The 26,430-nt window shown below is 48.5% G+C and overlaps 1 protein-coding gene across 2 annotated transcripts in view; it reads right to left on the reverse strand.

Annotated features, from left to right (window-relative positions):
• The window catches only part of ADGRA3 (adhesion G protein-coupled receptor A3), a 177,765-nt gene that overhangs the window by 85,257 nt on the left and 66,078 nt on the right, over positions 1-26,430 (reverse strand). For both annotated transcript variants that reach the window (XM_075346927.1, XM_075346926.1), the window contains exons 9-12: positions 22,397-22,598; positions 14,962-15,111; positions 8,167-8,328; positions 6,140-6,343 (exon numbers count right to left, since the gene is read on the reverse strand). In XM_075346927.1, the coding sequence (XP_075203042.1) occupies positions 6,140-6,343; positions 8,167-8,328; positions 14,962-15,111; positions 22,397-22,598 (718 nt within the window). The remainder of the gene's footprint in view (positions 1-6,139; positions 6,344-8,166; positions 8,329-14,961; positions 15,112-22,396; positions 22,599-26,430) is intronic.

Genomic DNA, 26,430 nt, shown 5'->3' on the forward strand with positions numbered 1-26,430 from the left:
ACATTCCATTGATGGACGCTAGAAGATCATTGACTATGGCGTCACCATCCGGTGTATCCGGATTGAGAGCGGTCTCAGGATCAGAGTCCTGATCAGCTACGTCTGCCTCATCATACAGAGAGTCCTGCTGGGACCCTAACCAGTGATGAAGCCGAGTGCCGCTCCCAGCGAGCTCGCTTAGGCTGTCTGGGACTGTCGTCCGTGTCAGAGCCTGCGCCCTGGGATGCATGGGACCCCCCCGGAGCACTGATTTGTTCCAAATGAGGGTGGCCAGGGAGCATTGTATCAACATTGCCCATGGTCCGTCTGGACTGCAAAGTCTCTAAGATGTTAGTTACAGTCACAGACAATCTATCAGCCGAAACTGCAACTCCGTCCCTGTCCCTGGACAGGGTTCACCGGTGGTTTCTTTGGCCACCTCTAGCAGAGACCCCGGCTGACCAAGTGATACAGGGAAGCATTGCAGACCATGGGGACAGTGGAACCTGCCGTGTGGAACAGTATCACGTGCAGTACAAGCAGCATAGAAAGCCTGTGCCTTGGCACCCTTGCTTTTTTGCTGCTGTTGTCTAGCCATCTAGAAGTATATAGCCAAGAATCGCGACCGTACAGTGCAATGTATAGCATACAAGCAGAAAGTACAAATGAACACTTCAGCACATGCAGTACAAGCAGCATAGAAAACCTGTGCCTTAGCACCCTTGCTTTTTTGCTGCTGTTGTCTAGCCATCTAGGAGTATATAGCCAAGAATAGCGACCGTACAGTGCAGTGTATAGCATACCAGCATGAAGTACAAATGAACACTTCAGCACATGCAATACAAGCAGCCTAGAAAGCCTGTGCCCTAGCACCCTTGCTTTTTGCTGCTGTAGTCCAGCCATCTAGGCATAATGGTATTAGTGGGGTCAGCACTTCAGGTGCCGCTTACCGCCCGCACAAAAGCGGGTGTGTGGTCGCCCGAATCCTGTGACTGGTTGCCCAGAGCTTGTCTCCCTTCTCCAGCCCAGACTGCGTGCAGGAATGGCTGCCGGCGTCTTGTGAAGAGGGGCGGGCCGTGGGCGTGCCCCAGACAAGAGCGGGAAACTGGCGTCCCACTGTGTCCAGTGAAGGGGGCTGGAGAATGCAAAGCAGACTCCAGCTCTCGGCGCTGACTTTCTGTACAGCGTCCCGCCCCTCCCCTGACTGGCAGGGCTGGGGGCGGGAACGAAGCGAAAACTAGGCCGCAAAGCCGGGGACTCGAGTAATAAGCGCGGCCGTCCTTGTGCACGGCCAGCGCGGAAGTCCCCGGCGCACCACAAGTCCCAGCCGCGCCACAGTGTAAAACACCCCGCAACGGCCGGCGCGGCAGTTTCTAACACATAAATTCACTCAGCTAAGCTGCAGTGAATAATAGCACAAGCGCTTCGCGCTGTTGTCCCCGGGGCACTAGCACTCCCAGCAATGCTGGTGTGTGTGTGTGCGCGATGTGTACGGGGACACAGAGTACCTTAATGTAGCAGGGCCCTGTCCCTGACGATACCCAGCTCCATATCCAGCAGGGTCTCCGGGTCTGTGGATGGAGCCCGGTCTCAGTGCCTGGAGACCTGTAAGATCCCACTTCACCCAGAGCCCTGAGGGGGGATGGGGAAGGAAAACAGCATGTGGGCTCCAGCCTCCGTACCCGCAATGGGTACCTCAACCTTAACAAACACCCGACAAAAGTGGGGTGAGAAGGGAGCATGCTGGGGGCCCTAGTATGGGCCCTCTTTTCTTCCATCCGACATAGTCAGCAGCTGCTGCTGACTAAAAACAGTGGAGCTATGCGTGGATGTCTGACCTCCTTCGCACAAAGCATAAAACTGAAGCAGCCCGTGATCCCACGGGGGGTGTATATGCAGAAGGGGAGGGGCCTTACACTTTTTAGTGTAATACTTTGTGTGGCCTCCGGAGGCAGTAGCTATACACCCAATCGTCTGGGTCTCTTAATGGAGCGCCGAAGAAAGGATAGCGTGTATCTTTAAGCCGTTTAGAAAACCGCTTCTCAGGATAAGCGTGGTGTTTCTGGATTGCATCTCTAAAGTCAGCGTGGTCCAGAAAAGTGCTTAATTTACGCTTGGGATATCTGAAATGGAATTTCTCCTGCTGTGAAGCTGCCTCCTCCTGAGTAGGAGCTGGCGGAGAAATATCTAACATCCTATTGATGGACGCTATAAGATCATTCACTATGGCGTCACCATCCGGTGTATCCAGATTGAGGGCGGACCCAGGATCAGAATCTTGATCAGTTACATCCGCCTCATCACCCATAGATCCGTCCCGCTGGGACCCTGACCAGTGAGACGAAGTTGAGGGCCCCTCATAACGAGCCCGCTTAGGTTGTCTGGGACTGTCGTCCGAGTCAGAATCGTCACCCTGGGGTGCATGTGACACCCCCGGAGCTTGGAAGTGTTCCAGCTGAGGGGGACCAGGGAGCAATGATGCCACAGTGTCCATGGTCTGAGTTACTGGTCTAGACTGCAATGTTTCAAGAATCCTTGACATGGTCATAGACAATCTGTCAGCAAAAGCTGCAAACTCCGTTCCTGTCACCTGGACAGCATTCACAGGTGGTACACCCTGGGTCACGTCCAGCAGAGGCCCCGGCTGTGCAAGTTGCACAGGGGCCGAGCACTGCACACAATGGGGTTCAGTGGAACCTGCCGGTAGAGCAGCCCCACATGCGGTACAGTCAGCATATAATGTCTGTGCCTTGGCACCCTTGCGTTTTGCGGACGACATGCTGTTGCCTCCTTGTAATCTAGGAGGGTATATAGCCGAGAATCACCAGCGACCGTACAGTACAAAGTATTTGCAACACAAAATACTCAGTATACAAACGGCACAAGTGGGGGTGAGCCCTTGAGGGCTGCTTACCGCCCGCTGAACAGCGGGTATGAGGCCGTAGAATCCCGTGTCTGGGTCTCCCCGTCTCCCCTCTGCAGCTCAGCGTGCAGGCAGGAATGGCTGCCGGCGTTCTGTGAAGAGGGGCGGACCGTGGGCGTGCCACAAACAAAGAGCGGGAAACTGCGTCCTACTGTGCCTGGTGTGAGGGCTGGAGTATGTAAAAACGACTCCAGCCCTCAGCGCTGATGCTCTGTACAGCGTCCCGCCCTCCTCCTGACTGGCAGGTGCGGAGGCGGGAATGAACGAACTAGGCCGCAAAAGCCGGGGACTGTAGTAATAAGCGCGGCCGTGATATATGCACGGCCAGCGCGGAAGTCCCCGGCGCACCACAAGTCCCAGCCGCGTCGCAGTCCCAGCGGCCGGCGCGACCGTTCTCCCTGAGTCTACCCACTCAGCTATGGGGAGATAAGGTATGCACACCAGTGACTATGGAAGGGGAATACATGGAATAGCAGAAACTGCTGTGTGAATACTGACATGAAAAATTCAATAGCCATTTGTAAGAATGAAATGTGAAAAATGGAACCTGCATTACTGCCATGAATAAATGAATAAAGAGAAATTTAGCTACTGAATTGATCAATGCAATAGAGCCCCAACACTACGCCAAAGTATTTCTCTACGTTGGGGTCCCTAGCTTGTGTGTGTCCTCTCATGCAGTTAAAAAACTTACCGTGTATGGGACGCTGAGACCCAGGCTATATATGCGTATAATGTGGATTGGCAATAGGTGTGTATGGGGAGGGTTCACAAACGAAAAACTCACTAAGCTGAAGTGAGGAAATGGCACAAGCGCAGCAGCGCTGTTGTCCCCGGCGCACTAACACACCCAGCAATGCTGCGGTGTGCGCGCGTATGCACGGGGACACAGAGTACCTTGACGGAGCAGGGCCATGTCCCTGACGATACTCAGCTCCATATCCAGCGGCTTCTCCAGGGGCTGCGGATGGAGCACGGTCTCTGTGCCTGGAGACCGGTAAAATCCCACTTCGCCCAGAGCCCTAATGGGGATGGGGAAGGAATCAGCATGTGGGCTCCAGCCTCCGTACCCGCAATGGGTACCTCAACCTTAACAAGCACCACCGACAAAAAGTGGGGTGAGAAGGGAGCATGCTGGGGACCCTTGTATGGGTCCTCTTTTCTTCCATCCGACATAGTCAGCAGCTGCTGCTGACTAAACAGTGGAGCTATGCGTGCGTGTCTGACCTCCTTCGCACAAAGCAAAAAACTGGAGGACCCATGCTCCCACGGGGGGGTGTATAGCCAGAAGGGGAGGGGCCTTACACTTTTAAGTGTAGTACTTTGTGCGGCCTCCGGAGGCAGTAGCTATACACCCAATTGTCTGGGTCTCCCAATTAGGAGCGAAAAAGAAAGAAGTGACATGTCACTTCTTAGGCTATGTGCCCACGCTGTGGAAAATGCGTGGATTTTGCTGTGGATTTCTCGCGGAAAAGCCGCGGATTTCCCGAAAATCTGCAGCTCAGGCACTTCCCAGCCATTTCTATGGCATTTTGGAAATGCTGTGCCCACGCTGCGGATTTTTCCGCAGCGGATTTTGTGCGGATTTTGATCTGGAAAAATCGGCAACATGTCAATTATTGTTGCGGATTTTCATCCGGATTTTGGCTTTAAAATTGGGAAAAAAAAATAAAAAAATCCGCACCAAAATCCGCGGCAAATCCACACCTTTGAAAAGGTGCGGATTTTGATGCAGAAAAATTCGCAGCTACATTCTCCCGTGGACACATAGCCTTAGAATGCGCGCTTCGGGCAGCAGCCCAAGCGCTGCGCTCTAATACACCACGTGCGCACGTCTCCTGCATAATCTTCATAGATTGTGCTGGGGACGCAGGACGCACGCAGTTACGCTGCAGTGCAGATCGCAGCGTAACTGCATGCAAATACGCAACGTGCGCACATAGCCTAAATGTAAGAAAGAAAAAAAGAAAAAAAAAGGATCCTGCAAAAAACTTTTTTTTTTACAAAACAATCTGTGTCTGTGCACTTCTTGGTAGCGGATTGCTGCTGGATCCGATCTGACAGATGCTTACAGGACTTGTGAACTTGGATTTGCTTGTGACTCTTCATTCTCGGGGACAGTTTGCTTTTAGTGCACTCCACTTAAGTCATCGTTTACAATTTTTTTTTTCTTTTCTTTTCTCATCAAATTATTTTGGGAGGGTACCAGATGTGTATAAATTGTGGTTAGTAGGGTGCATTTTTGGTGGGTGAGGTAGTTTAGCAGTAATTTTTGGCATAATCTTTAACCAATTGTCAATTTCTATCAAGATTTATACATTTTTATATTCCTTATTTGCCATTTATTTTGGCACAGAACATGCACATCTTTAATCGATTAAATGGTTCTTGAGTAAAAAACAAGTTACACGCAGCCAGGGTCCAGCTGAGAACTGAGAGATCTGTGGGGGTCCGACTTTTTGTACATGCACGGATTGGCAGAATTGGATTTTTCAAGGTGGAGCCTCAAGTCAGATGCCGGACTGCCATTCCATTCATTCTCTTATGGGCTGCCACAAAAGCCAAGCATGGCGGCCGGCAAACCCGCAGGGAATGATGGTCAATCACGTGCACTGCCTATCAATTGGAACGAGGATAAAGGTGTCCCGTTCTACTGATAGGTTTGGGTCCCAGAGGTCGGACCCTCACCAATCAATAAGTTATCAAACATTCTGTGGATAGTTGATAAGAGCGTTATTGGGTGAAAATACGTTAAGCACTGCCCATTCTAGAATTATGGCCGACAGTTCTGCCGATCTAGGTCTTCCTTTGTAGCTAGGTCTGGTAAAAAAAAAAAACAAAAAAACAATGTTGCCCATTATTTTTAATTTTGAAAAAATAAAAAAAAAAGAACTAAGAAAATCATTTTACCCCAAATTTTAATGGAATTTTCCCAGATTTATTAATTTGGTTAAGTATATATTGTGATTGCATGTTATTTGATGGCGGCTCGGTATCAATAAGGCCAGTTACACACATCCGGTTTTTCGCCGGATTCGACAGACTCCAGTACAGTGTGAGTACAATGGCAGCGCGGCAACTTCCGGGTCACATGACAGCATGTGACCGACGCTTGTCGCGATGCTCTTGTCCTGTATACACTGTACTAGAGTGCGCCGGATCCGGCGAAAAGCCGGATGTGGGAAACGGCCCTAAATCAGTGACACATTCAGGAAAGGCGATGTTCAGTAAAGTTACCTTTAAGGCCACCACGCTGAAGGTACTGGACATATTACACTTAAAGCTCAGCTGTTTATCCAGGTTTCCATCTGGGTCTCTTCTGCCTAAATCTACCATCACCACACGGTCAGGAGCGGCCAGCTTCTGGAACACCGTGCAGGTCATGCCGGTGAAGAGGGCAGACTTGATCACATAGGCCTCCAGGGCAATGTTTGGGGAATACTGGGAAAAAAAATGTCAGAACAATCTTGTAAAGAATAGGTTTGTTTTTTGCGCGTCCATCTGTGATGAAAAGTGCAATTATCTATCCTTTTCAAAACATTTGATGGGGTATTCTCATCTTGTAACTTTATGGTGTATTAGTATAGTAGGTGCGGGTCCTGCCAATGGGATCAGCATCTATGTCAAGAACAGGACCCTGATGAGGGTGGTTGTTATTGAAGAGGGGGTCCGAATTCCTATTTATTTTTAAGGAAACTCCAACCTCCTCTCTACTGAGAGCAACATGCGATGGACCCTGTGTTCTTGATATAGATGCAGATCCTATCGGTGGGACGCACATCTACTAAACATTATGGCATATTCATAGCATATTGTGGATAAGCTATAAATATACAAAGATGGTAACAACCCTTTAAAGGGGATGTCCACTACTTGGACAACCCCTATTCATTTCCCTTGTTCACCCCCGTAAAAATTAATAAGTCGATACTCCCCTTTGGTGCAGCCGCGATTCCACCGATGTCTGAAGTCGCATTCCTTGAGCCCACGTCCCATTGTTATGACATGCGAGCCCCGCAACCAATGAGTGCCAAGCGTTTATCTCCCTGCCTTCGGACATTTGAGCATGATGTGAGCGCAGGGCTTAATCCCTGCTCAAATCTCCGAAAGCAGGATGAAGGAAGCCGGCGTTGATTGGTCGGGAGATTAGCGTGTCATAATGTCACGTGGGCACCTGGAACACAACTTCAGACATTGGTGGAACCACGACCGCACCGGAGCGGAGTATAGGCTTATTTATTTTTACAGGGGCGAACAAGGGGAATGAGAAGGGCCTGCCCAAGTAGTGCACATCCTGTTTGAAAGCTACATTGTGGACTGATATATAGTGTCCATACTTATGTCAAAAGCACCCCCTGCTCTCATCCATCAGATCCTTTAAGCCTCACAGCATTTTAGGATAATATATGTGATATCAATGTGATATGACTGAAGAATGAGTGTGATTAGATAGGGATCATAATCAAAAGATATAGTGATCCCAGATATTATTTGATCCATCCATAATTCAGTATCAGAGAGAGATGTCCTCTGGCTGACCCTATTTCACTATGACCAAAGCGTACGTGTTAGCAGATCTTGAACAAACCATGATTATGAGGAAGTAACGTTTACAGTTCAACAGTCAGGAAACTCGTGGTTAGTTGACAACAGATGTAAGGAAACTGGCATGTAAAATTTACAGCTCATTGCAATATCTCCAGGAAACTGTGGTCGGCCAGTGGTCAACTGGCAAAATGTGCAGGAAGCTACTGGTACCCACAGCAGCTTGTGGTCAAGTTACATGAACATAACTCAGCTGTCACATGCTGGTCACCAATTCACCACTCAGTGCACGACGTACAGAGTTTTGCTATAAAAAGACAGGACTCGCTTAGTGAAATTGGGGGACATTTTCCAGGACGCTCAAGTGGACGCACTGTTCCTGTGATGAAAAGGCTGGGTTGTTTTTCCTTTTCACTAATCGAGTCCCTCCGGTGAGATAGGATTGCTACAACATAACGGTAATGTTGATGCATATTTCTGTTATTGTATAAGATTCTATGACTATAAAGTAGTGCTAATGCCTATGTACCATTGATTATTCATGTGCTATTAAAATAAATAGTATCTCGTTATAAAGAATCTTCGTATTCGCACCCGATTAGGATATCAGTGAGCGCTTCGTAAGTATGGGCTTTCTGCCCCCTTTTTAGGAGAATTTAGCAAAACAATATATAAGTTTGATTCATTCTACACACTTGTACTTTTTCTATTGCACTTACAGTGGAGTATACTTGGGCCCCATTGGCAAGTCGGTAGGTGGCAATCCGCTGTAAACACTGCACTATACGTGTGCACGCCTTGGCATCTTTTTGGGCCTTCAGCAAGACTTGTTCATCCGCCAACATGATGTTACTTGCTATATCAACCATTACATCCCCGAGCTGCAGCAGGGAAGGAAACAGATGTGCGTCGTATAAGCCAACAATAACAATGGCATATATTAAAGGTTATGTCCGCCGTTACAGAAGCCATCTAGGCTGAACTAAAGACATTACAAAAGCTCCTGTTTGTGACTACAGATGCTGTGCAGACTCATGTGTCTCCATAGTAACAGACTACAAAGCAAGCCGTGTAGTCTGATTTTCCGGTCACAATACTTTTCTATCAGTTCCCTAATTTTACCTAAGATTCATTAGCTTCACAAGTAAGGAAGGACGGACAGACGAGACTCAGACTACAGGGGGATTGCTCATTTTTCCATTAATGGTAGAAAATATTAAAATGACGGCTACATACAAGGGGTACTTTGCACACTACGATATCGCAGCTGCGATGTCGGTGGGGTCAAATCGAAAGTGACGCATATCCGGCCTCGCTGTCGATATCGTAGTGTGTAAATCCTTTATGATACGATTAACGAGCGCAAAAGCGGCGTAATCGTATCATCGGTGCAGTGTCCGACATTTCTATAATGTAGCTGCAGCGACGGTACGATGTTGTTCCTCGTTGCCCTGGGGCAGCACACATCGCTGTGTGTGAAGCCGCAGGAGCGAGGAACATCACGTTACCTGTGTCACCGCGGCTCACGCCGGCTATGCAGAAAGACAGAGGTGGGCTCTCCGCCCCTCCGCTTCTATTGGCCGCCTGCCGTGTGACGTCGCTGTGATGCCGCACGACCCGCCCCCTAAGGAAGGAGGCGGTTCGCCAGCCAGAGCGACATCGCATGGCAGGTGAGTGCGTGTGAAGCTGCCGTAGCGATAATGGGAGCAATCACAAGATATCGCTGCTGCGATGGGGGCGGGGACTATCGCGCTCGGCATCGGTAGCATCGGCTTCCGATGTCATAGTGTGCAAAGTACCCCAAACTCTAAGATGCAATGTCTTCAATGTGAACCCTGCACTAACAGAAACGTACACAACTCTCACACCTTTAGGCTATGTGCGCACTAGAAATGTGAAGTTTCTCAAGAAAATTTCTTGAGAAACTTCTGGCAGTGAAAGATTTCCGGACCTCCGGAAAAAATCCGCAGCAAATCCGCATGCGGATTTGCCTTGATTTTCCCGCGGGTGGTTCCCTGCGGATTTTGCAGGCTGTACTGCCGAAATCCGCAGGGTACCTGCGGAAAAGAATTGACATGCTCATTTTCTCAAGAAATTTTCTCGAGAAATTCTTCTCAAGGAAATTTCTTGAGAAAAATCCGCACAGTGCGCACAGCTATTTTTTTTTCTCATAGAATTTGCTGGGAAATGTCTGCACAAAGATTGCAGACATTTCTCAAGAAATTTCCGCGGCAAATCCGCGGGTAAATCCGCGGGTAAAACGCACTAGTGCGCACAGAGCCTTACAGTCTCTTTGACAAAGCGGGAAAACGATTTTAGATTTTGTCCCATTAATAGGAGTTGATTAACCACATACAAAGTTCACATGGGACGCGACCATTATTATGACTTGCAGCACATCCCTACTTGCACCGTTGTGCTGCTGACAATGACGATTTTTATGGCGGCAGAAATGATTTGATACGCTGATTAATAAATTTTTTTGTTTTCAAGGGGTCCTTCTACCTCCAGCTCCAGGGTATAGCTATGGGGGCTTCTTATGCCCCCTCATATGCTAACCTGTTCCTGGGGCTGTGGGAGAGGGACCTCTTCCTGTCAGATCGTTTGCCGTCGATGGACCGTGTCCCCTTTTGGACACGGTACATCGACGATATTTTTTTGATCTGGCAGGGTTCACTTTTTGACCTCCAGAATTTCATGAAGGCTTTAAACTCCAATGATGTCAACATAAATATTATATACACCCACCATTCGCATTCCATCAGTTTCCTCAATGTCATGGTTAGAAGGGATTCCTCCAACATTCTTCAGACGGATATCTACCGTAAGGAGACTGCTGGTAACATGCTTTTGCATGCTTCTTCTTCTCATCCGAACTTCATGGTCAGATCTGTTCCCGTGGGGCAGTTTCTACGTTTACGTAGAATTTGTTCTACGGATTCTGACTTTGAGGTTAGAGCAACGGAGCTTAAAGATAGATTTTATGCCCGGGGCTATAGTAGAAGGTGTGTCAAAAAAGCTTACAACAGAGCTAGACATAGTACTAGACACACTCTACTCTATACCCCAAAGGAATCTCGGTCCAGGGAGATAATGAGATTTGTCACCGATTATCATGGCCAATTTCTCGCCATGAGGTCCTGGCTACAGAAATTTTGGCCTGTTTTACAGGCAGATTCTGTAATAGCCAGGATCTTACCAAATCGACCTATGATGAGTATCCGCAGATCTAAGAATCTGCGTGATCACCTAGTTACCAGTCACTATGATTGTCTAAGTCAACCATCTCCCTTTGGACCTGTGCCTCCTCGGACTGGCTGTCTTCCCTGTGGGCATTGCGTTGCCTGTCAAAATATCGATAGGGCTGACTCATTTTCTGACTCTTCCGGGACCCGCTCATTTAGGATCAAGAAATTTATCACTTGTACCACTACTGCGGTAATCTATTATGCCATCTGCCCGTGCCCAAAAATTTATGTTGGCCTCACTACCAGGCAATTGAAAATCAGAACCAGGGAACACGTGAATGGGATTGTGGCAGCGGTGGATTGTACTGACACCTCTCTTCTTAAAACCATCCCTCGCCATTTTCATCAATATCACTAGTCAGATGCAACACTACTTAGAGTAAGAGGCATTGACCGACTTGATTCCAACATACGTGGGGGCAAAATTAGCCAAAAATTGGCAATGATGGAAACAAGGTGGATATGGACCCTAAAAACTCTCTGCCCTATGGGTCTTAATGAATATATTTCTTATTCCTCATTTCTTTGATTAGTTGTGGTTTAGGAAGGTTTCTTTTCCTATCCATTTTTATTCTGGATTTATTTTAATTTTTTCATTGTTTTAATCTAGACATCATCCTTTTGATACCAGGACCATAATTACATACTAATACTGATGTGGCGGACTCCATGGACCTGGACATCCTCAGGACTGACTTTCGGGCATATCAACTGAATTCTGCTTGTTGTCCGGATTGATTGTATATTGTGATATAGTTCCCTTTTGTACCATCTAATTGTGGGATTATATATTTCATATTTCTCAGGCTAATATTGTTTTTATGTATTGGTTCATAAGTACAAGTCTCTTTTTATCTTTAGTTTTGAATTTTCAATGTGTGTATATATGTTTTTTTGGATATGACAAACACTAATGATACATATTATATATACATAGACCATTTTGCTAATTTTTTGTACTGTATTTCATGTTGAGTTGTATGTAAGATGAATATTAACATGCTTCAAATCATATCTACATATTTGTCCTTCCCTTCCCCTTTCCCTTTTCCCCCCTCTCCTCTTCTTGGAGATTGTCTAGCCACCCATAGAAATGATCTTGATTAAGGTGGATTTAAATATGCATTATGTTCTATTTAATGTCCTGTTATGGTATTCTAAGATTCTTCCATGCCGCTTCTTTTATGGTAATATCTTCTTTAAATGATCTATTTATTCATTCATACACCCAATACATAATGAGATCTCCCCTTTTACTTCCTGGTCGGGCAAGTACGCATGCGCGCCTTCTACTCCGGATTGCCATCGCCCGCTGTGTCTTTATGCCTCGCGCGGCATCCGCTCACGTGACGGCCATGTGATGTGTCACGTGACCGCGCGCCGGGTGATGCCTGACGCGACGGGTGATTTGCATTCTGGGTTGCTAGGCAGCTCATGCGTCATATACACCGCCCACCAATTTTGATTGGTTGATGCCTCCTTTTAATCCCTGCACTTCCTTCACTAACCACACCCCTGACGAAGGCATTTTATGCCGAAACGGCCGTCGGGTGGACGCTGACACAGGTCTCTTCCTGGTTTTTCTCAGGTATGGTTTACTATGGATAACAATTGCCTTCCCCTGGATTTTCCCATGGCTTTTTACCTATTGTGCTTAGCTAGGTTTTTCTAATGCACTATTTGGTCACACATTGGTGACTTAGCTTTACCTGGGTAATACCCAGATTTTGGTCTACCTATATTCTTGTACCAAGCATTGACTAACCTTTTTTTGTTATCCATAACTACATCTAATGGTTTCTTCCATGACCTCCGGTTGTGGTTGTTCCAGTACATACCTGATTGTGTATTTTACCACACTATTTTGGTTACTCATTATATTGTAATTATGGGTCCATAAAGTGGTATAGGGTGTTTGATATGCACCTTCATTTTGCTGGGAATCCTGTTTGTCAGAGTCTTTCTTGTAATTGTGCCGCTCACCACCCCAATTAAGTTTTTCACCTTTCAGCTACTTGGGCATTATTGGTCGTTTTTTCCTTTGTTCCTTTGATTAATAAATGGGCCTATGTTCGGCAGAGAGTTCCCTTTAGAACGTTAATTATTGGCTCATTTATGAGCATTCTATTATAATATAATGCATGTGATATGCTAATTACCCCCAAGTAGTCATCTGGGAGGGTCCATTCCTATGGATAGTCTTGAGGCCCTCATACACAAGGGTATGTCCACATGATCAGGAGATTTTGCGCTCTAGACGCGAGTGGTCTCCGCGGGATAACGCAGCTCCCGTCCCCACGATCAGGAGTCTGGGCGCAGCGGACGTTCGCTGTGTCCCCCCTCTGAGCACACTCGTGTCTCCGCAATAAACTGACATGCTGCGGGTCAGAAAACCCCGGTGTATGTCAGTTTATGTGCTACGTAGAAAAGAAGCACAGTGGGTATGGGATTTCTATACATCCCATCCACTGTGCAACGCAGCATTCTAGAGGCAGCGAAAACACACTGCGTCCAAGACGCTGCTAATCCTGATCATGTGGGCGGAGAATTAGATAGTTGTTGGGCAAACAATTGTTCAGCTGATGACCACCTCTTCAGTCTCCTCCATATACAGGAAGGGTCCCCTGTGTTGTCTATGGGAGAAAGGCTCAGACTCCTCTGCCTGCAGATAAAGGGAGCGGATGTTGAAATTCCAGCAAACCAATACTTCACTTCCCATATATTATCCATCAGGACAGTCAGGAGGCCACTATACACATTAGTCTGTGGACCACTGGTATCGACAGCTTGAGATGACTTTAGTGAAATGTGCACGGTGGTCTATGGAGCCTGGGCATCACACATGGCAACAGGTGGCACAATGAACATCCCACATCGCTGTCATGGTCTGCCGATTTCCATCTTGCCAGTGTGTCCAGTGAGCAAAGTCTCCTTCACCGTCTTCCATCCTCCAGTGCATGCGCAAACGGAGCAGATGCCAATACACCGCTCTCTCCTGAAAGTGCCTGGAAAAACAGTATGGCGGCGAGTGCTGCCGGATGTCACCGAGGCCAGGATTACAGCCGCGACAGTGTGACTATCCGCAGAAACTGCCCGTCCAGATGACAAATCAGGAAAATCCTCATATTGCACACTCCTGATTATTTTGTTTTTCACCTTCTGCCTTTTCAGAAAGTCATAAAGCAAATGAACAAAATCACAGAGGCGGTATACAAATGCAACTGTTGGGTTCACTTTATAGTTATCCCAGGTAATCATGAAGGCAAAAGATAGAAGCATTAGTCACTAGAGATTGTCTATAGCTGGGATCTGTATTAGAGGGTTCAGGCTCAACAGGAAGGCTATGTGGCCACGCTGCAAAAAATTTGTGGAAATTGCTGCAATTGTTTTTGCAGATATTCTGCGAATTTCTCAAAAATCTGCAGTACAGAGAGTCCCCAGCCATTTCTATGGCATTTTGGAACTGCTGTGCCCATGCTGTGTTTTTTTCTGCAGTGGAAATTATGTGGATATCCCTGCGGAAAAATCTGCAGCATGTCAATTATTCCTGCGCGATCTCTATACTTACCTGCCTTGATTGAAGACACCGGAGTCACTTCCTCCGGTGCAGAGGATTGTGGTGGAGCCAGGAGCGGGCAGCAGGAGGTGGGCGGGGCCTACACTGGCTCCGGTCATGTGACAGCTGGCGCTAGTTCAGGCCCGCCCACCTTCTCCTGCACAGTGCAGACACAGCCGGAGAGTGAAGTGCTGCGTGATGGAGGTAAGTATGAACTCCCCGATCACTCAGCACTTGTTCTGCATTGAGGATGCAGTGCTGAAGCCATAGTACTGTAACCTCAATACAGAATGACCGCAGCATATCCGCAGGACATTCTGCAATAAAACCGCAGCATGTAAACAGACAAAGCTGTGCTGCGGTTTTCTAGGAGCTCCTGCGGATATATCCACAGGACACTTTCCCCGTGGGCACATAGCCAAAGAGTTTGTCATCAAGTATTATACAGTATCAAGTATCATACAGTAGATTATTGCAGAACAGAAGCAGCAATATGGTATGATTCTGCTCAATAATATTGACTCAAAGAGATATTAAATAAAATTAAAAGCCCACAATCTGCTTCTCCTCAGCTGTCTGCATCTCTCCTGCTCTGTAACCATCCATATCGTGGCTCACAAGACGACGCGGTCATACAATGTGCCGGCCATCCACTGCATACATCAGGTGCTGCACTGGAAAGATGATCTACCTCTCACTCTCATGGTTACCTCTTTGTATTTATCTGCAAAACGCCCAAATTTTTCAATCATCTCCGCCACAAAGATAACGTCCATCTTGTCAGAGAAGTTGGCCGCCTCCACAGTGTAGGCCAGAAGTTGCTTTGCAGTTGCAACGGCATTTGTCAGGTTAAGGGGCATCTGAAAATGAGCAACCATAAACAGTGATAAAGGAAGTTACAATAAAAAAATACAATTGAAAATGACATACAAGCCTAAGAGTTAAAGGGTTTGCCCAATATTATCTCTGTAATATGTATTATATATACAAGGTGGTTCAAAAATAGGTGGACAGTATGTGTAATGGGGTTATCAGACATGGTGTAAAGTGAAACTGACTCAGTTGCCCTTAGCAACCAATCAGATTCCCTCTTTCATTCTTTACAGACTCTTTGGAAAATGAAAGGTGGACTCTGATTGGTTGCTAAGGGGAACTGAGTCAGTTTCACTTTACATGTTTGATAACCCTATTACACATACTGTCCACCTACTTTTGCACCACTCTAAATATTTTTCTACTTTTCTCCTTTATTCCTAGATAATACATGAGAATTTCCTTTCTATTATCCTTGTTCTTTGTTGTTCCACAGTTTGTTTTATGTGTGTAAAATGCAAAAAACTGTTCAATAAAAAAAAAAATCTGATAAAAAAAAAATAAAAAAAATTAAAAATTCCACCATTATTAAGAATTGAGAGGATTCTTAAAGGGAACCTGTCAGGTCCTGTATGCACCCAGACCCACGAGCAGTTCTGGGTGCATATTTCTAATCCCTGCCTAACCGTCCCAGCATTTAGTAGCACTTGTCCATAAAGAGATCTTTAGAAAAAAGAGAATTTTGTTACTTACCGTAAATTCTTTTTCTTATAGTTCCGTATTGGGAGACCCAGACCATGGGTGTTTAGCTTCTGCCTCCGGAGGACACACAAAGTACTACACTTAAAAGTGTAGCTCCTCCCTCTGAGCTTATACACCCCCTGGTAGCCAGTCCTAGCCAGTTTAGTGCAAAAGCTGAAGGAGAATAGCCACCCACAAGAAGAACCGAATAAGAACCGGAACAACCGGAGACTCTGTCCACGACAACAGCCGGTGATAACACACGGAACAAGAAATTGCCAACAGGGAGGGAGCTGGGTCTCCCAATACGGAACTATAAGAAAAAGAATTTACGGTAAGTAACAAAATTCTCTTTTTTTTTTATCGTTCCTTTGGGAGACCCAGACCATGGGACGTTCCAAAGCTGTCCCTGGGTGGGAATAAACAGAAAAAACTAAGAAGTAGGCGGAGCCTAACTTCACAAGTGGGCAACAGCCGCCTGAAGGATGCGTCTGCCAAAGCTCGCATCTGCCGAAGCATGAGCATGCACTTGGTAGTGCTTCGAAAAGGTATGTAGGCTAGTCCAAGTGGCAGCCTGACAGACTTGTTGAGCCGTAGCCTGGTGCCTAAAAGCCCAAGAGGCACCGACAGCTCTGGTCGAGTGTGCTTTGATCCCCGGCGGGGGAGGCACCTGAGTACTCTGGTAGGCGTCCGAAATGGTCGATCTAATCCAACGGGCCAAGGTCGGCTTAGAAGCAGAGAGACCCTTGCGCCGCCCTGTGGTTAGCACAAAAAGAGAGGTGCACCGCCTAAGCGCAGCGGTGCGAGACACATAGATCCGGAGAGCACGCACCAGATCTAGAGTATGCAGGGCTTTCTCAAAGCGATGAACAGGGGCCGGACAGAAGGAAGGCAAGGAAATATCCTGGTTAAGGTGGAAGGGAGAGACCACCTTAGGAAGAAAGTCCGGGGTCGGACGGAGAACTACCTTGTCTTGGTGAAAAACCAAAAAAGGTGACTCCGAGGAGAGCGCAGCCAAATCAGAGACTCTCCTGAGAGAAGTTATGGCAACTAGAAAGGCCACCTTTTGAGAAAGACGATACAAAGAAACCTCCCTAAGGGGCTCGAAAGGGGGTTTCTGCAATACTGTGAGGACCAAGTTAAGGTCCCAGGGATCCAAGGGCCGCCGATAAGGTGGAATGATGTGAGACGCACCTTGCATGAAGGTGCGGACCTGAGCCAGCCGGGCGAGACGCCGCTGGAACAGCACTGATAGAGCTGAGACTTGTCCCTTGAGAGAGTTGAGGGACAGTCCTAGCTGCAGACCGGACTGTAAAAAAGACAGAAGGGTCGACAACGAGAATGGCCAAGGAGAATGGCTGGAAGAGCAACACCAGGACAGGAAAATTTTCCAAGTCCTGTGATAGATCTTGACGGAGGAAGACTTACGGGCCCGAGTCATAGTGGAGAGGACTTCAGGAGGAATACCAGAAGCAGTCAAAATCCAGGACTCAAAAGCCACGCCGTCAATTTGAGTGCCGCAGAATTCGGGCGGAAAAACGGACCTTGCGAGAGCAGGTCTGGACGGTCCGGAAGATGCCACGGCATCTCCACGGACAGTTGGAGCAGGTCTGGATACCAAGCTCGCCTGGGCCAGTCAGGTGCAATGAGGATGACTCGACGGCCCTCCATTCTGATCTTGCGCAGGACTCTGGGCAAGATAACTAGAGGGGGAAACACGTAGGACAGACGAAACTGGGACCAGTCTTGAACCAGAGCGTCCGCGGCGAAGGCCTGAGGATCGTGGGAGCGAGCCACGTAAACCGGAACCTTGTTGTTGTGACGGGATGCCATTAGGTCTACGTCCGGAGTGCCCTACTTGCGGCAGATTGACTGAAACACTGCCGGGTGCAGGGACCACTCGCCACCGTCCACGGATTGACGGCTGAGATAATCTGCCTCCCAGTTTTCTACACCAGGGATATGGACTGCGGATATGGTGGACTTGGAGTCCTCCGCCCATTGAAGAATGCGTTGGACCTCCAACATTGCCAGGCGGCTGCGTGTCCCGCTTTGGTGATTGATGTAGGCAACCGCTGTCGCGTTGTCTGACTGGACTCGGATGTGCCTGCCCGCCAACAGGTGGTGAAAGGCTAGGAGAGCTAGAAGCACAGCTCTGGTTTCCAGCACATTGATTGAAAGGGCTGACTCGGACGGAGTCCAAGTGCCCTGTGCTCTGTGGTGGAGATGTACCGCTCCCCAGCCGGATAGGCTGGCATCCGTGGTGAGAATCACCCAGGACGGAGTCGGGAAGGAGCGCCCTTGGGACAGGGAGAGGGGTCGAAGCCACCACTGAAGAGAGCTCCTGGTCCGTGGCGACAGAGCCACTAACCTCTGTAAGGAGGAAGGCCGCTTGTCCCAACAGCGGAGAATGTCCAGCTGCAGAGGACGCAGATGGAACTGGGCAAAGGGAACCGCCTCCATGGAGGCCATCATTTGACCCAGCACCTGCATCAGATGCCTGAGGGTATAACGGCGGGGCCTCAGGAGAGAGCGCACCGCCAACCGGAGTGACAGCTGTTTGTCTAAGGGCAACTTCACAAGTGCCGGCAAAGTCTCAAACTGCATCCCTAGGTACGTGAGACTCTGGGTCGGAGTCAGAGTGGATTTGGGAAGATTGACAATCCACCCGAATTGGGCTAGGGTGGCGAGAGTGAGCGAAACACTCCGCTGACAGTCTGCGCTGGATGTACCCTTGACCAGAAGGTCGTCCAGATAAGGAAGCACTGCTAACCCCTGGAGGTGCAGGACCGCAATCACTGCCGCCATGACCTTGGTGAATACCCGAGGGGCCGTGGCTAACCCGAAGGGGAGAGCCACGAATTGTAAATGATCCTCTCCTATCGCAAAACGTAATCAACGCTGATGTGACACTGCGATTGGCACATGTAGATAGGCATCTCTGATGTCGATGGACGCCAGGAACTCCCCTTGGGTCATAGAGGCAATGACTGATCGCAGAGACTCCATGCGAAAATGCCGCACCCGGACATGCTTGTTGAGAAGCTTGAGATCCAGGATGGGCCGGAAGGTACCGTCCTTTTTTGGAACTAGGAAGAGATTTGAGTAAAAACCTCTGAACCGTTCCTGAGCGGGAACTGGGACAATCACTCAGTTTGCCTGCAAGGACGCCACGGCCTGCGAGAAGGCGGCGGCCTTGGAGCAGGGGGGAGTTGAGAGAAAAAATCTGTTTGGAGGGCTGGAAGAGAATTCTATCCTGTAGCCGTGAGATATGATGTCTCTCACCCACTGATTGGAGACTTGCTTTAACCAAGCGTCGCCAAAGTGGGAGAGCCTGCCACCGACTAAGGACGTGGCTGGAGCGGGCCGAGAGTCATGAGGAAGCTGCTTTAGTGGCAGAACCTCCTGCGGTCTTCTGCGGACGCGCTTTTGGGCGCCAGTTGGATTTCTGATCCTCGGCTGAGTTAGCGGACGAGGCGGAAGGCTTAGAGGATGACCAGTTGGAGGAACGAAAGGAACGAAACCTCGATTGATTCCTACCCTGGGCGGGTTTCCTGGTCTTTGTTTGTGGCATGGAAGTACTCTTCCCGCCAGTAGCTTCTTTAATGATTTCATCCAGCTGTTCACCAAACAGCCATGAACCAGCAAAAGGGAGCCCAGCAAGAAACTTCTTGGAAGAAGCATCTGCCTTCCACTCTCGAAGCCACAAAATCCTGTGGATAACAAGAGAATTAGCTGAAGCCACCGCAGTGCGGTGAGCAGCCTCTAGCATGGCAGACATGGCATAAGATGAAAAAGCTGAAGCCTGAGCAGTTAAGGTAACCATCTCAGGCATAGATTCCTTGGTGAGGGAATGCATCTCCTCTAGAGAAGCAGAGATGGCTTTGAGAGCCCACACTGCTGCAAAAGTCGGGGAAAACGCGGCCCCCGCAGCTTCATACACAGATTTGGCCAGAAGGTCAATCTGACGGTCAGTGGAATCCTTAAATGAGGTGCCGTCAGCCACCGACACAACGGTCCGGGCTGATAGCCTAGACACCGGAGGGTCTACCTTTGGGGAGTGAGACCACTCCTTGACCACCTCAGGTGGAAATGGAAACCGGTCATCAGAACCACGCTTTGGGAAGCGTTTGTCAGGGCAGGCCCTGGGTTTGGTCACAGCGGTCTGAAAACTGGAGTGGTTAAAGAACACACTCTTCACTCTCTTAGGCGAGGTAAACTGATGTTTTTCTGCCAAAGAGAGTTGCTCCTCTGATACTGGCGGATTCAAATCCAGCACAGAATTAATAGAAACAATCAAATCACTAAGATCTGAGTCACCCTCAGAGAAATCGATGGGATACATAGCCTCCGAGCCCCCAGTGAGGGCATCCTCCTCATCTTGAGAGTCAGCTCTTGAGGCAGAGCCGTGGGATGGGGAGGGGGAGGAAACCCTGCGCCTTCTCTTAGAAGGACGGGGTGTGGGATCAGATGATGAATCCTCCGTGAGCTCCGATGGACGGAGGTCAGAGGATAGGAGTCCTCTGTCAAGAGTATTAGGGGCACCCTGTGAGGGGGGCTGATGCATATTCATCAAAGTCCTGGACAAAAGCCCCATGGACTCAGCAAATGACTGGGATATGGACCTAGAAAAGGACTCTACCCAGGCCGGGGGTTCAATCACAGGTGCAGCAGCAGCAGCCTGAAAGACCACTGGGGGTGAGACTCCAGGCTGTGGCACCGCCAAGTTAGAGCAGACATCACAATGTGGATAGGTGCTCGGCTCAGGCAGCAGGAGCTTACATGCAGTGCATGCAGAATAAGGCTTTGGAGCCTTGCTCCTTGTGTGAGACATGCTGCTGGAGTGGGGGCTTTGCAGAGAATGAACCCCAGGGAGAATATACAGAGGTCCACAACCGGAGACCGGCTGTGGCTTACCAGACCGCTGAGCGCGGTGTTGTGTGCCCTCCAGATCCCGAAGCCCGGTCCTCCAGTCGCAGCACCTCAGCAGAGATGCAGAATGCAGGATGTCCCAGAGCAGAGTGAACTCTGCCTGAAAAGAGGGCGTTCCTATAAAAGAGCGGGAACTGGAGGGCTATAGAGACCTGCAGGGAAGGAGGGACGCCCCAGCAGTGGGGAGTGTCCCTCTCCCTGTGTAGAACGGCCACCGGGAGGAGCCGAACCTGTCCCTCTGCATGAGTGACATGCGAAGGCAGGAAAATGAAACTAGGCCTCCGGCGAAGCCAGGGCCTAAATTTAAGCGGCGAGGCCGACAAGCAGGCACCATCGGCGCGGTTCTCAGGCAAAAGCTAGAGAACCCGCCGGAAAAGTTAAAACAATCACATACAGCATACTCTCCCCTTACAATAAAGAACCGGGACCTCCAACATAAACGTCTCAGGTACTTAGCTGCTGAGACGCAGGGCCATGTCCCTGGGGATGAGTGCTCCGGTCCAACAGAATCCTCAAGGGGCTGTGGATGGAGACCGGACTCCTGCCAGGCATGGAGACCGTGCTGGCTCCCACTTCAAGCCAGAGCCCAGAAGGGATGTTGAAGGAGCGCGGCATGTAAGGCTGCAGCCTTGTAAATCAACCTTAACAACACCGCCGACACAGTGGGGTGAGAAGGGACATGCCGGGGGTCCAGACGTGGACCCGCTTTTCTTCAAACTCTTTCCAAAAGTCAAACAAATCAGATGAGAATGCATGTGTGGATGTATGCCTCCTGACAAAGCAATAAACTGGCTAGGACTGGCTACCAGGGGGTGTATAAGCTCAGAGGGAGGAGCTACACTTTTAAGTGTAGTACTTTGTGTGTCCTCCGGAGTCAGAAGCTAAACACCCATGGTCTGGGTCTCCCAAAGGAACGATAAAGAAAAGTATTTCTAAAGATCTTTTACCATATGCTAATGAGCTCAGGGACTAGTCCCAAGGGCGATAGTTCCTGTGCTCATTCAAGGGCATGCTAACATGCTAGTCAATGCCCATTGCCAAGCGTTTCCAGCAGTGACACACGTACCTGTCCATTGTCACCGCTTCAGAACACCGGGATTAGGGTCAATACGCATGATCAGACGTCCCAACACTTCCGGTCATGTGCGCTGCACTAAACCTCTCTGAAGCCAGGACGCATACACCTGGGTTCATACTGCGCATGACTGGAAGTGATAAGCATTCAGATCATGCACACTAACCATGAGCCCAGTATTCTGAAGAAGGTACAGGCGTCACTGCCGATGATGCTGGGCAATAGGCATTGAATAGCATGTCTCTGTGGGCGTGCTAACATGCTAGGAGGGCGGAACGAGCGCAGGAACTTTCGCCCTTGTGACTAGTCCCTGTACTCATTAGCATATCATAAAAGATCTTTAGAAATACTATTTCTAAAGATCTCTTTATCTATGCTACTAGATACAGGGGACTGTTAGGCAGGGATTAGTAATATACACCCAGAACTGCTCGTGATTGTGGATGCATATTGCACCTGACAGGTTCCCTAATAAGACGTAAACTGCAAAGTTGACTTGTCAGGGTTTGATTTTCACAGTCAATATATGATGCAGTGTCAGTTGTCACAATCTGGGCACAGCCATTTGACCATGTAATATATACCTGATTAAACATGTACAGCACCCGTGTAACGTCATTAGCATACTGGCATCTGGAGTAGTCGTCTTCTGCCCAGAAGCCCCCACGGTCACATCTTCGCCAAGCTCGGATATCATCTTGCTGATTGCCAGGGTAGATGCCGCCTCCGGCAGAGTAACGGGTGCACAGGAGATACGCAGTGATCCCGGCCAACGTCCTCGGCCACCTAACAGGTTATATACAATGACATCTCACTATTACTGTGCTGCATGGATTAAAAGGCAAAAGCATGAAAGCAATGACACAATTAGCCGTAAACTACAGATCAACTTTCCACGTAACGCAAAGACTACTAATACAATGCCTATCATGTAACACGCCGCCATTCAGTGTGATGAATGACACCGGGCATGTGCCAGTTCACACACATTATATAACTTTACAGCATTGTGAAGTCTCAGTATATCCAGTCTCGGTGGTATGGACATGTGCCTGCAGATAACCACTACTTGTTGTTCGGTTGGAATTGGACGCATGGAGAAATACGTAATTACTTACCGGTAATGTGTTTTTTATAAACCCATGACAGCACCACAAATGTAAGGGTGCCGTCATGGGTGCTGGAAAATTACATATTTACTTACCGGTAATGTGTTTTTTCTGAACCCATGACGGCACCCTTACATTCGTGGTGCCGTCATGGGTGCTGGAAAAATGGCAGGCAACGGTGAAACTAGTGTCATATTAGCCCATCGGTTCCTTCTGCTCACACCAGCAACCCGACTATTTAAAAATACCACAGTAAGTGACCGACAGCAGCATCTAAATAGTGAAGCAGCAGCAATCGGAGCGCACTCTGGTAGCTGCTGTTACATAAAGGTGCTTGATCTGTAGCATGGAATTTTTGGCATTAGACGCAAGTTTACTTTACATGGTCGCAAAAGAGATTATTTATTTGTAGTATCAGCCCAAATGTAATATTTCCCCGAAGCACCACCTCTTGAGCAGCACTAACAGTATATGAAAAGTATGGACGTGAATATGCCTGAAGGACTCTGATAGTAGCGCTGCACATACTACACTTTACGTTGGCTTTTGCCATACCGACACTGCACTTTAATTGAAATTACTGAAATTAAGTACCGCTCCTCACTAACCTGACAGGCATCACTCAACTAGATTGTGAAGGTTTGTCTTGGCCACGCATCACAGCATTGCTAGCTAATCCCGTACTTGCTGTGACCTTCTCATACAGGAGTGATAGGAATGTCCACAGCAAATACTAATGTAGACGACAGAGATTGCAGCCTGATATACAACTATAAAGTATAGACATCTGTTTGTGCAATGGTTTTCATCGTTTTTATTTTAATGTGCAAATTGTAGATTCAGACTGAAGGCAACAAAATTGCAGAGGAAAACATTGGAAACAAGTTAACCTCGGTGTGTTTTGCAGAGGCAGTGTTCGTACACCGCTCCATACTGTTCCGAGACCTATTCCACAAATATTCTAAGCCAGAATATGATAAGAACCATTCAAATAAGTAAAGAGAAGAGACAGACAGTCCATCATTTCCTTTAACACATGATGGTAAGGCAATCCAGAAAAATTGCTAGAATCTTGAAGGTATCCTTAAATGCAGTCATGAAATCCATCTATCGGTATGATGAAAGTGACTCTCATAAGGAATGCTTCAGAAAAAGCAAGAATTACCTTTGCTGCAGAGGATAAGTTCATCAGAGATACCAGCCCAGAAACTGGAAATTAACAGTGACACAGATAAAACCTTGATAAATGATCCATATCTCAACATCAACTGTTCAAAGGAGAAATCGAGAGGCAGGCCTGTATGGTCGAATTGTTGACTCTGTAAAGAGTATGTGACCAAAAAGGAAAGGGGTGGAGTACTGTGTCAATTGACATGGCCTTCACAATCAACCAACCTCAGCCTAATTCAGATGCTTTGGGGTGAGTTGGACACAGAGTAAAGGCAAGGCAGCACACCTCAAAACGGGAACGCCTTCAAGATTGTTGGAAAGTCATTCCATGTGACTACCCGTTAAAGCTGCTCAAAAGGAATGCCTAGGGGGTGTAAAGCCATTAAAAAGTAAATGGAAGGAGGGGGGGGTGAGCGACTGAGGAATTTAAAATTTAACACACACCGACTTGTTTCACGTGATTCTTTACTCCCTGTCTCCATACATGAGCCTCTGTAGATTCAGGTTGAAGGCAGCAAAAAAGAGAATTTTGTTTACTTACCGTAAATTCTTTTTCTTATAGTTCCGACATGGGAGACCCAGACCATGGGTGTATAGCTTCTGCCTCCGGAGGACACACAAAGTACTACACTAAAAAGTGTAGCTCCTCCCTCCTAGCATATACACCCCCTGGATAACCAAATATAGCCAGTTTAGTGCAAAAGCTGAAGGAGGACATCCACCCACAAGTAGAGATAGAGCAAAACCCGGAACAACCGGAACCTCTGTCTACAACAACAGCCGGTGAAAACACACGGAACAAGAAAACTGCCAACAGGCAACAGGGAGGGTGCTGGGTCTCCCATGTCGGAACTATAAGAAAAAGAATTTACGGTAAGTAAACAAAATTCTCTTTTTCTTCATCGTTCCTTATGGGAGACCCAGACCATGGGACGTTCCAAAGCAGTCCATGGGTGGGAATAAACAGAAAACTGAGAAGTAAGCGAAACCTAACTTCACAAATGGGCGACAGCCGCCTGAAGGATGCGCCTGCCCAAGCTCGCATCTGCCGAAGCATGAGCATGCACTTGGTAGTGCTTCGAAAAGGTATGCAGACTGGACCAAGTGGCAGCCTGACAGACCTGCTGAACCTCTCTGAACAGCTCTGGTCGAGTGTGCCTTGATCCCCGGCGGGGGAGGCACTTGAGTACACTGGTAGGCATCGGAAATGGCCGACCTAATCCAGCGAGCTAGGGTCTGCTTAGAAGCCGAGAGGCCCTTACGCTGACCAGTGGTCAGCACAAAGAGAGAGGTGCACCGCCTAAGAGCAGCGGTGCGAGACACATAGATCCGGAGCGCCCGCACCAGATCCAGAGTATGCAACGCTTTTTCAAAGCGATGAACAGGAGCCGGACAAAAGGAAGGCAGGGAAATATCCTGGTTAAGGTGGAAAGGAGATACCACCTTAGGAAGAAAGTCCGGAGACGGACGAAGAACCACCTTATCTTGGTGAAAAACCAAAAAAGGTGACTCCGAGGAGAGCGCATCCAAATCAGACTCTCCTGAGGGAAGTTATGGCCACTAGAAAGACCACTTTCTGTGAAAGACGAGACAAAGAAACCTCCCTAAGTGGCTCAAAAGGGGGTTTCTGCAAGGCCGTGAGGACCAGATTAAGGTCCCAGGGATCCAGAGGCCGCCGGTAAGGCGGAATGATGTGAGATGCGCCCTGCATGAAGGTGCGCACCTGAGCCAGCCTGGCGATACGCCGCTGGAACAACACTGACAGAGCCGAGACCTGTCCCTTGAGGGAATTGAGGGATAGTCCTAGCTGCAGACCAGACTGCAGGAAGGACAGAAGGGTCGGCAGGGAAAAAGGCCAAGGGGCATGGCCGGAAGAACGACACCAGGACAGGAAAATTCTCCAAGTCCTGTGGTAAATTTTGGCCGAGGAAGACTTCCGAGCCTGAGTCATAGTGGAGATGACTTCGGGAGGAATGCCGGAAGCCGTCAGGATCCAGGACTCAAGAGCCACGCCGTCAATCTGAGAGCTGCAGAATTCTGGCGGAAAAACGGACCTTGTGAGAGAAGGTCTGGACGGTCCGGGAGATGCCACGGCACCTCTACGGACAGACGGAGCAGGTCTGGGTACCAAGCTTGCCTGGGCCAGTCTGGAGCAATGAGTATGACCCGACGGCCCTCCATTCTGATCTTGCGCAGGACTCTGGGCAAGAGAACTAGAGGGGGAAACACGTAAGACAGACGGAACTGGGACCAATCCTGAACCAGCGCGTCCGCTGCAAAGGCCTGAGGATCGTGGGAGCGAGCCACGTAAACCAGGACCTTGTTGTTGTGCCGGGATG

Source organism: Anomaloglossus baeobatrachus, chromosome 1 (assembly GCF_048569485.1).
Source record: "Anomaloglossus baeobatrachus isolate aAnoBae1 chromosome 1, aAnoBae1.hap1, whole genome shotgun sequence".
NCBI classification, from domain to species: Eukaryota; Metazoa; Chordata; class Amphibia; order Anura; family Aromobatidae; genus Anomaloglossus; species Anomaloglossus baeobatrachus.